The sequence below is a fragment of the Micromys minutus genome, assembly GCF_963924665.1.
Source record: "Micromys minutus genome assembly, chromosome: 32".
NCBI lineage: Eukaryota > Metazoa > Chordata > Mammalia > Rodentia > Muridae > Micromys > Micromys minutus.
In genome coordinates, this window is record NC_137967.1 from 2859027 (window position 1) to 2870836 (window position 11810).

Sequence of the window (11810 nt, forward strand, 5' to 3'; positions counted from 1 at the left end):
GACTTCAAAGGAGCTTACCCATTTGATCTTGAGAGATAGAGATGCACTTTAAGGAGATTGAAGACTCAATGCACTGAGTCTCCAAATGAACAGCAAAGACTGAAGACTGACTTTCCAGTTGAACTACTGTGTTCATTTATACAAACCAAATAGATATGCTCATTCCAGTTTCAAAACAGAATTCCAATGCATTTGAGTCTGATAATCATACTGGAGCACAAAATCAAACACTAAAACAACTCTTCTAGAAACCCAAAGCTCCACTTTATTTACAATAAACAAAAACCAAACAAAAAACTAAAAGAACCCCTGAAGGATCAAAAGAAAAAGACAAGACAAACAAACCATTCCCCTGCCTGCAGCTGAGGTTAAGACATGCTGCCATTAGCCGCATATGTCAAAACTTGGAAAGACATCTTACCGGATAGCCCAGTGAAGAGGAGTTGAATTTAAGTCACCACCCAACTGATCTATCACAGCACCTTTGGAAATATAAAACCTGTTAAAAACAATGAAAATAAGACATGAGATTCAAGATTCACATTGGGAAAGAAAAGGCTTTCTTCTAGCCTCCACTCCTCTCACAAGATAAAGCCTCATGTATTCCAGGCTGGCCTCAAACTCATAAGGCAGTCAGATGACCTTGAACTGACTTCTGGTTCTCCTTTCTCCACTTCCCAGTGCTGGGAATGCAGGTGTGCACCACACGTCCCAGTTTTTGTGTGGCACTGGTACCCAACCCAGGGCTCCGTATCTCATAGGCAAGTACTCTACCAACCCAGCTCAACTTTTCCTTCACACTAGTCTATAAAACAGAAATTATAGCAGAAGTCTCAAAATGATGCATGATCTCTGGTGAAACACTTAATAGTATAATTATAATTATCTTTGCTATAATTAGCATTCCCCTCTCACCCACAAGCCCAACACATGACAACTTTTCTAAATATTCTAATGACTCTAGCACTCTTAAATAGCTTTAAAGTAGAAAGAGGAAGGTGAGATTATATCATTTTTTAGCAGTTCATAATCAAAAGTAGCATGTGGGAATAAGTTCTTAAAGTAGTAAAAATGAATTTTACATCATTTTAGGCAAATTAGAAATTATGAACGCCCTGGTTCAGGAACTGGGTGTGAGGCACTGTGTGGTGAACCTGTGATGTATGAAAACAATTTTCTTCTCTAGTTTATCTCCTTACTTCAAGTATGTGCTTCATATGTCACATGGTCTGAAGAATACACCGTAGCTTGTCTGTTGGCATGATGTGTGGGGAGATTTTAAACTAATAAATTTAAATTTTTTTAAGCCTCAAGAATTTTACACAGTCCTCTGATTTGAAATATACATTGAGTATACAGTCAGATCCTTACTACCCCCTGGCATTTTACACACTAAATTACAAATGGTTATACCAGACAATGTGTAGGCAGCAGGGCTTTCTTTATGAAAACTATACAAACCATTATATGCTCATTTCAAACTATATTCCACAACTATTTTCAAAGTCCAATTCTCTACATATCTATCCCTCCTGATGTTTTAACCCAAATATTTCATTGTTTCTTCTAGACTTAGATGTAAATTTTATCCTAAGAAAGTAATACTGTTTTCTTTTCAAAACACATCTCTCTTCCCTAACTATTCTTTATCTTTATGATGGGTCTAATTTATGACTGGCCTTCTCCAATGCTAAGGTAACTGATATGAGAAAAGTTCCAGGTTTTCACTTACAAGGGAAGATTATAGGTGTGCAAAACACACACACACACACACACACACACACACACACACACACACACACACCATCTTACTTTACGAGCTCCAGTCTGTTGTTAATGGCAGCCCAGTGGAGAAGAGACACATTTTCTCGGTCTGGTTGTCTGACATCATATCCTGCTTCCACCAGCTCCTTACATCGTTCAAAAATCCCGTATCTAAAATAAGAAAAAGAAAAGCACACTTAATACCATTATAATAATTTTATGTCAAAATCTCTTCCTTTTACCATGACTTTTATTACTGTATTTTTAAAATTTTAATGCAAACAACTTTCTAGTCAACATGGACTAAAGCAGCTGTCCCCCGCTGTCCCTGGAGCCCTGTACTCTGGGATCCCTGCAGATTCCACGTCTGCTCAAACCCCTTATCAAATAAGATGTCATACATAGTAGAACTGCATGTCTTATCAAATAAGGTGCTCCATACAGTAGAACTGCATGTCTCCCACACTCTAACATTACAGGTCACTTATGCAATACAGATATCACGTAAATAACTATCACACTGTATTATGTCGGCAACCACGACAGATTTAAAGCTCTATGAACGCACAGTACAAATTCACGTGCAGTATTTTTTTTATTTTTGCCTTTTTATGTTGTTTTTCCCATGTATTTAATCATTCACTTTACATCCCAATATTCACCCCCTCTCTTCCCTGTTCCTCCCTTACGCAGCTCTTCCCCCATCCCCCTCTCCCTTTCTCCTCTGAGAAGGGGGAGGAAACCATTCTGAATTCGAGAAAGGTTGAAACTGATTGCTGAATTCTTAGACATGGTCTAACGCTAACACACACAGAACATAGCTTAAAGCCAAACAAAAGTAAGCTCAGTTACTAACTCATGGATTCATCCACGCGGAGCTGAATGGAACTGTCTTAGCCTCAATCTTCACACCTGCTCTCCTTCAGTAATTTCACTGGTCTAAAAACACAGCTGTTGGCTGCCGACTTCCATCTTATCTCTGAAGCAAGCCACACCTATGCAACTACCTTACAAAGTAGGTGAAACCTTAAAAGCAAACTTGGAATGAGATAAATTCAACAAGAAATAGCCAGGATGTAGAGCCAGTCAACAGTCCTTCCTGGAGAAACTAAGACACGACACACGTGCTGTTAATTTAAGAAGGGAGGACATTCTGGACAGGACAAAAACTGAGATGTGAAACACTACACTGATGTTCAGAGAAACAGAAACAGCTTAGCAATGGTGAGCACAGCACAGAGAGTAGAGAGGGAAGGAGGGCAAGACCACACAAGGTCTTGGGATGGGACTATGAGCTCATCTTCAGCTCAGTGGGAAAGCAATAAAGTCACTGGAAAAGGAAAGTGTGAGAATTTGAGTTTTAAGAAAGATTCTGTTAGTGGCAATAGGAAAGCAGCAGCTTAGATCAGCCTAACAGAATTCAGACACCAGCATGGTGGTAACTGAACACAGATGAGGACATTAAGTGTGAGGCAGAAAAGGAAGAGAAAAGGTGAGCCTAGAAGATATAGAATCTGCTGAGCTATTTTTAGATGCTTCCATAAATTATAAATTATATTTTAATTATATCATAATCATACATTAGCAACATCTCTTTTTAACAGAAACTAACCACAACATACATTCTTAGTAGTTTCTCTGAAACTTATTTCTATTTAGAAGGACCTGGAAATTGCAATTGGCCCTCAGAGGTCAAAACTCAAATCAACTGGCAAAACAACCTCACCTTTTCACAACTGAATGCAAGTGTTTTGCTCGATAGGAACAGCTATGTGTAAACAACACACAGAAGCTTCTGATCATGGCTCACCGTCATGGCTGAACTATTAAAGGTCATTTTGGACATTTTACTGAAAAACAATATTCCTTTTTTTCTGAGAAACGTTAACATTTTATTGGTGTATATAACATTTGTCTCTCTGTTTCCGTCTCCTTTCCAAGAATCTATCTAAAGTATCAACCTGTGGGTCAAGACCCCTTTGGAGGCTAAACAATTCTTTCACAGGGGTCACTTAAGACCATCAGAAAACACAGATATTTATGATGACTAGTAACAACAGCAAAGTTACAGTTATGAAGTAGTAATGAAAGTAATTTCAGGGCTGGGGTCACTACAGCATGAGGAGCTGTATTTAAAGGGCTGAGCATCAGAAGGTTGGGGACCACTGGTCTAAAGACATCTCCACAATCATTTGAGAAGGGTCAAGACCTAAAGGAACATCAAAGATGACTTCTTGCTGAGCTTCCCTGTGAATGCGGCTGATGTCTAGCATTTGGCACATCAGAGCTTTCCTGGTGACAGAGACATTTCAATGTTCCTATTCTGACTAAAGGCAACATTCCCCTTAAGAATACTCTCAAACTATAGCAATACAAACTATCAAATAATATTCACCCAAAGCAGTAGACCCGGGGTCTTTAAACTAACTTTATATAAAATGGTAATCAGAATAACCCACTCAGGTAACTTGTTAATAGATGAATAATGGACAGAAACATTAGTTAGTGTTAAAGCCAAACACGGTTTTAACAGGAATGATACCAAGATAAACTGGTAATCCTAGTTTTTATTATGGTGATCTGATGAGTGTGACTTACATTAAATGGACATAATAATGTTTATACTTGACTACATAAATATAAATTACTACTTAATCCTGTCTGATACACAACATATTTCAAAATATGCTCAAAAGGCATATCCCTGAAATGAACAGGCTCCATGAAGACACCCCGGCAATCACTGACAGCACGGCTGTCCACAGAACAGCCGCTGTAAGCAGAACATTTTAAAACTCACTTCTACTTTCAGCACAAGGAACAGACCCATTAGAATATACTTCTAACTACCTGTCCTCTGGCACCAGCAAACAAAAATGCAGGAAACATATACTAATTAACAACTAACATCCACAAACGTGAGCTGCTGTTTCCCAGTCCACGTTAAACTCAGATTAGAGTCTAGTTTTCATCTTGTTCCACGTCATCCATTTGCTCAGTAGACATTTTACCTGGCACCCAATAAAAGACAGAAACTATGCAAAAGGCCTGGGGTACAAAGATGAAGAAGGGTAAGTTCTGCTGAGAAGCTGCTCACCATCTAATGGAGCCTGACACACGAAGCCAAGGTATACGGCACCGAGTACGGAGATGCTGGAATGGCAAGCGCACTGGTGCCGGTATGGAGCTGTTAGGATGCGGTAACAAAGTGCACACAGAACGCCACCAACTGCACACCCATTATCATAGCTGAAGAGACTCTAGGGATAGAACGGAGGGTCCGGTAGACTCACTGTGTAGCTTTGACGATGTCACAGTTACTGGAGTCCTCTATAAGAGGGAGAATTTCTTTTGCTTTCGCAAGTTCTTTGTTTTCATGTGCACAGACGCCGTGTCGACCGAATCCTGGGGCATGGGAGCCATGGCTGTGGTTCCTGCACTGAAGAGTGAGAGCAATTGACAAAGCATGAAGAATTAACATCATAATCCAACCATGTAGTGAAGCGTGTTATACCATCAACAACACCTATGCTAACAAATCAAATTGCTTTAATCTCTTAGTGAAATATCTTAATGAAAATATACTTAAAATGAGAAAAATCCAAATTATAAACGTTGTCATAAAACCTGAGAAGGCACAGATGTGCCTTGGTAGCTGCAGAAGTAGAGGTCACAGACAGAGACATTGAAGGAACACTACCAGGATCTTGTTTTCAGAGTTGTGCTGAGCACACCCTAAAAAAATACTCTCACTTCCTAATGATCAAGCTCTTGCAGTTTCCTTTCTCTCTCAAGATGGAAATCCCTGTGGCAAGGAATATGACAAAGCTGGTGGGTTGATGTTGCCTATGACAGGGTGAATAAGACTGTCTTAGCATCCACTGGTTTTGCAAAAGCAGGCTGCCATGAGACAGAAGGGACTGCAAAAGGCCAGGTGGCAAGGACTAAGGGCAGTTTCTAGCAGTGAAATCGCTCCTGCGTGACAGACATCAGGAAGATGAAAGTGTGTATCAAGTGTCAGCACAGAGTTGAGCTGCATTACTAACCACACGGGCTTGAGAAAAAACTCTGAGTTACATAAGGGAACACAGCTCAGCCATGACACCAGCTTGTGAGACCCTGGGCAAAGGATCCAGGTAAGATGTGTTTGGACTTCTGACAAGCAGAAACACTGAGCTAATAAACAGGCACTCTGAGCCATATGTATGGTCATTTGTCATGCAGCAACAGCCAGGAGAGAAGTGACCAGGCTGACGTAAAGTGACCCAACATTATCATACCACCATCAACTTATTTACGTGCCCACTTACGTGGATCTTCCTAGCTTGGGGCCACTGCTGACACTACAGCTGTGCACGCGCTTGTGTGTCTTGAGTATTCACGGATAACCACTTCTTAACAATATGCAGCCAGAGCTGAACTGTCTGGCATTTAAGGTATGCTAAGCCCATCTTAAAATGGCCACTTCAATTAAGCTTTCCTGGTTCTCATCCTCACAAACTGTTGGCATCATCAAACTCCGCTTGCTGATGCTCTACTTTGTCTTAGATGGCAGCACTGAAACACCTAAGTGCAAGTTCTTTGCTCAGCTGTTTATAAAACAGAGCCTTCTGCTTTAGTGTACAACGCAATAACCAGGATTAGCTCCCACTGTCACTGTCCTGTTTCAAAGAAGACCTAGAAACTGGACAAACACCTGACATAAACTATTTTAACTATGAACAACAGGAAAGTATCCGAGAAATGAGAACTTAAGAAAGTCTGTGTTTTGGAGGGGGGGGGAGAGAAAGGGTGAGGAGAGAAAACAAGCACACATGAATGAACAAAAGGACATGGAATTGGGTAGGTGGGGGATGGGAAGGACCTGGGAGGAATTGAGGAAAGGAAAACCATAATCAGAACATAGTGTGCAAAAAATGTTTTCAATTAAAAAAAAGGGGGGGGGGGGAGGTGGGAGAATGTTACCACAGATCCCAAAATGTTAGAATTTGAGAATATATGTCCAACCTGTGGCCCACTAGCCTTATGTACCTAAAGACACCTATGATGTAGTTAAATATGATCAACAGGACACACATTAAACTTATTTAATACAAAGAGATTGTTGTTCACGATTATTTTAGGCAACTTTGTAACAATGTTGGGTTGTGATGTTCAAAGGCCTGCTAGACCCTCAGGGCCTCTCTGCATAAGTGAGAAGCCAGAAATAACACATGCAACAGGCCGAGGTAGCTCAAGGTGAGAGCAGATTTCAAAAGAAATAAGCTAAGCAGAGAATTAGGTGTGTGTGAGTGTATGTTTTTGGGGTGGGGGACTGAAGCTTAAGATGTGGGATACTTAAAAGTTTTGCAATGCTTCCTTAAAAAAAAAGACATTATTCGCATATATTGTAAATTAAAAAAATAAAAAGAACATGCTCTATATAGACACGCACAGAGTAAACTCTCCGAGGATAGAAAAGTGCAGGCTGTGTATGGAATGCTCCACTGAAGCACACAGACAGATGTACACAAACATTAAGCATGAGGAATGTAGTGGTCATGAGAAGACAAAGCAATGGCAACAACATTATGAGGAGTAAAAGATTTCATGATATTACAGAGCTACCTATATAAGGAGATGTAATACTGGATGTATATGGAAGTCAAACATTTAAATTTATGAAATAAAAACGGACAGAACTGAAAAAAGAAATCAGTTCATAACTACAGGGATTGTAACACTTCTGTAGTATGAGAGGACACAAAATAACACAGGATAGAGAAAACAAAAGCAAAACCCAAAACAACCAAGATCAACCTGGGTACCAGAAACAGACTTTAAAAGCAGGATCCATGCACTTAGTCAGCTGTCACACAACCGATGTGCAACGTATCTCATAGGGTCCTCATTTACATATCCCCAATGGCTAAGAAGCTAAGCATTATCTCCTGCACTAATCTGCCTTCCCCATATCTCTTATGAAGTTTCTTCAAGTCTTTGGCACCCTCCCTTTTGATCCAGGGTCTCCCAGTTCAGCCTCTAACTTGTGGTCTTCCTGCCTCAGCTTCCTAAGAGCTGGGTTAGCAGTCATGTGCCGACGCGTCCACCTTCCACTTCTTACCTGTGCTTTCTGTTGTCTTATTGTTAAGAGTTCGTGACAATAAACAATCTAGGTTAGTACAAGAGATGTGTGACTTTCAAGTATTTTCTTCTGGACTGTATGTAGCTTTACTTTCCTTAAAAGAACTGTTCACTGGGCACATTTTAAATTTTGTTGTCCAGGTTATCAACTTGTTATTTCGTAGATGGAGTCTGGTTTTGTGCTCACTTCCAGAAATCGCCTTTGAAATCACAATTATTCTGGCTACTGAGAAAAGTTCTAGCACCCCATGTCGCCAAAAGATCCCTTTCTTGCTTCCTAAGTGAACCAACTACACAGAGCACTGTCTGTACAAATGTCCTCAAGTCTGTAACAGGGGCAAACCAAGAGTTGACAAAGGTAAATTAGCTGCTAGGTTCATGGAGTTTGATTTCTGGTCATCTTTAATGTGATATAACCATTGACTTTTCCAGAGTCCTTAAGAAGATGCTAGATAGTCTGACAGACTTTATGTCTACATTCAATGGGGGAGAGAGGTAAGCTTTTATCCCCTCATCCCACCCAGATCAAGAATCATAATGCTCTTCTGAATAGGTTTGTTCAGATCTATCTGCTAAGTAAGCAAGCACAGAATCATACATAGCCAAAAACCAAGAGGTACTTAGCTGCATTACAAGGAAAGTAAAGAACCTTTTAGGGTTCTTTCTGTATCATAATAATTATAATCTACTCAAATAAAAGAAAGCTGGCTCTAAAGAGTCTATGACTGTGATCCACTTGACTTTCTCTGGTCCACCTAGGATTCCAGCTCACAAATAATTCAAGGGACCAGGATGCCACGGTTTGTTTTGTTGTTTTTCTAAGATACATGGGTTGCTGGGGAGGAGGAAAAAAAAAAAGAAATAACAAGATAATACACACACACACACACACACACACACACACACACACACACCTCCATAGGGAAGAAAAGGGTCAAATGAATATTATGTATAAGGTATAAGGTCACACCAATGGCAGTTTTTCTAAGTCCCCAGTTTTTCTTATGTTCAAGATCAAGAGGTGAAGGAGCCATGCCATTTTCTCTTAACTCTGCTCTGTGAACTGCCTCACTAATGAACCATTGCAGAAATGCTGCAGTGCCAGTCTGCAAGCCTAGGCTTTAGAAACTGGAAGCTTCCTTTTCTTGTCTCTTAAGACACACTTCTTTTAGAATTCAGCTACCAGGCTGTGCAGAAGACCAGGTATCTGTTGATCTGTGGGCATCAACGGCCAGATCTGCAAGTGAAAACACTAATACCTGGCAGCAACTCACATCTAGCTTAAGTCTTTCCTGCCGAGGCTCTAGACGCAGTGGACAGGGAGACAAACCAACCTGAACCAGTGTACTCAGATCTCAGATCCGTGAGTTAACAATGGCTGCTCTCCCTGCCATCATGCTTTTGAGCATGCTCAATAGAGCATCTTTAAGCTGTGTGGTCATTACAATGTAATCAAATTATTTTTTAAAACAGAAAGCATTCTAAAGTCACATTGGATTCTAAGAGAAAAATCATGATCTGGCTGACTAGCAAATAAAACGGGAGTAGGGAAGTATGACAGAAAAACCATTAAAATGTTAACACATGGAATCTGGACTGCTCTCTAGCATGTGACTACATTTTCTTGAGTGTCTGTTCTCACTTTAAAAATTAGAAATAACTACTCTTACCTAGCTTCACAAGGAGTGGGGACCAAGACTGTGTGTGTGCGTGGGGGGGGAGGTGTTCTAAGAAGTATAAGCTCTTCACATTACAACTGGAGAAAGTAGCAATTATCATTAACACCAGTCTATCCTGCCTCGCCAACTTCAACCTCTAAAGTCATCCTCTCCCTTCTGATGCTGTGATGAACATGAGCAGGGTTATTTTCCCTTCAGCATGGAGGAGCAAACCTAAGCTCTCACAGGCTTTTATTAATGAGTGATGGTAATTAAGAAATGGGGGCTACCCTTACCAACTTTTGAGCCTGAGAAAAAGAATGAGACACTTTCAATGCTAAGAGTCTAAGCTCTTTAGTCCTAATCCTGGCTCCCTGCATGCGCATCATTTTTATTTCTTTTAATATGTAGGAACTCCCAATAAGAGCACCTCATCAAATTATTTCCCACTTAAACCTACAACAAACTAGTTGAAGAAGAAATATAAGGAGATATGAAGAACACTCTTGGAATTGGGGGAAAATATTTAAAGAGTCCAAGCAATGTGACTACCTCAAACTGCTTGAAGAAAAAAAAATCTTCTAGTTCAACTTGAATTAGAGACTGCTTCAGCTTTCTCACCTGTAAATGGGGATTTCTTTTGCTTAAGGATGCTGGGATTAAAAAGGTGCACATAAAAGCATGTAGCACATGCTAACCATTTGCTAGGATCGAAGAAGCCCGAAAATAGTAAGTGGGAATCAATTCCGCGCCAGTTATCAAATTTTAGAGGTCACAATCAAAAGGGACAAATTCTTAGTTTTCTTGGTTTTTATAACTTCCCCTTTGGCCTCCTCTGTCCTCTGGGACGAATCTAGCCCTTCTCAGAATAGAATCCTTCGGGATTTTGCAGATGGGTACCACGGAGCTCCCTTCCTCCTGCCTCCACAGACGCGATGCTTTCAAGGAGTAGGAAGGATGTGGATGGAACAAGAGCTAAGAGAGCACAAGGCGGAGAGACAGCGGCAGCCTAGGCGCTAGGGCTGGAAATTTCCCAACAGACTCTCTCAGACTCCAGGCTAAGGTCCAAGGCCGGCTGTGCCACCTGAGGTGTGTCACCTGACACCTTGCAGGTCCTGGCCGACTAGAGCGCCGGTGCGTGACGCCCCTGCCGCCGAATGGCAGCAGCAGGAGCGCCGGGCCTCGCTTTGCGGCTACCTCCAAGGGCGAGCAGCATCTTTCTCAGTGTGGTCAAGGCCCAGACCCCGCCGTCCTCGCGGAACCGCCTCCCCTGGCCGCGGCTTGGGTCCCCACCGCCGCCCACCTCAGCCGCGCTCACCTGCGAGCCCAGGCCCGGGCCCTCCATCACGCCCCGCGCCCGCCCGGCCGCGGCTCCAGCGCAAAGTGGCGGCCACGGCTCGCCGAGCACGCCTCAGCCGCCTGTCGCCCACTTCCGGCTCGCGCCCCGCCCTCCTAACTGCACGCACCCCAGAGCTGCCAATCCGCCGCGAGAAGCCAATCCCCGGCCTCCCTCTCCTGAGGGCGGGACTTTCTCACCTCGCGGGTCCTCCCCGCCCTCTGCCCCGCCCCCGCTATGTTCTTTGCTTCAGCCCCACCCTTGGCACCACTTCAGGCTCCCACTCTGAAGGCTCTAATACAGGTGCATGTTCAGGCTGTTATTCCGACGTCCCGGCGTGGGCTGCCCCAAAGCTACATGTCCTTGTGGAAATCTCTCCCTCACCTCAGGCTTCTCCATTGTGAAATGGAGCCAAGGAGACCTTCATGTAAACGTTTGGAAAATCAATTGAGGAAAAGTATGCACAGTCCGGGGTTTTGGCACATGAAGAGCATCCTGTCTCATGGACAACCTTACAGATGTTAGCTGTTAAAATGTCCGCTGCTCTTCAGGCACATGCTCTTGAGCAAGGAAGACACTTCTACCATAGGGACCTGGTTCCTCATAGAAAGCAGAAGATATGAAAGGCGGTAAAAGCACTTGCCAAGTGTCACGGCCTGAGTTTGTTCTCCAGGATCATGGTGGGAAGGGAAAAGTCTCAGTGTTTCCCACTGATCCTGACACATACAGAGAGAAGCTCGCTCACCACTACCACCCTCCCACACACAGATAAATCAGTAAACGAGACAAAATAAGTGTTAGGACAAAGAAAGCAGAAAGTATGAGAGCTCCACAGGGAAGGTAGAGATAAGCTGGACAAGCCTCGCCTGTCCCTTTTGGTGAACATGGAAGAGCTGGCACAGTCTTGCACAGATTGGTGGGTTATGAAA

The 11810-nt window shown here is 42.4% G+C and overlaps 1 protein-coding gene across 1 annotated transcript in view; it reads right to left on the reverse strand.

Moving 5' to 3' along the window:
- The window catches only part of ZDHHC13 (zDHHC palmitoyltransferase 13), a 36018-nt gene extending 25062 nt beyond the window's left edge, over positions 1-10956 (reverse strand). Inside the window, exons 1-4 of the mRNA XM_080908510.1 lie at positions 10864-10956; positions 5058-5203; positions 1813-1935; positions 422-499 (exon numbers count right to left, since the gene is read on the reverse strand). Coding sequence (XP_080764636.1) covers positions 422-499; positions 1813-1935; positions 5058-5203; positions 10864-10890 — 374 coding nt within the window. The 5' untranslated portion in view covers positions 10891-10956. The remainder of the gene's footprint in view (positions 1-421; positions 500-1812; positions 1936-5057; positions 5204-10863) is intronic.
- Positions 10957-11810: the final 854 nt, after the last annotated feature.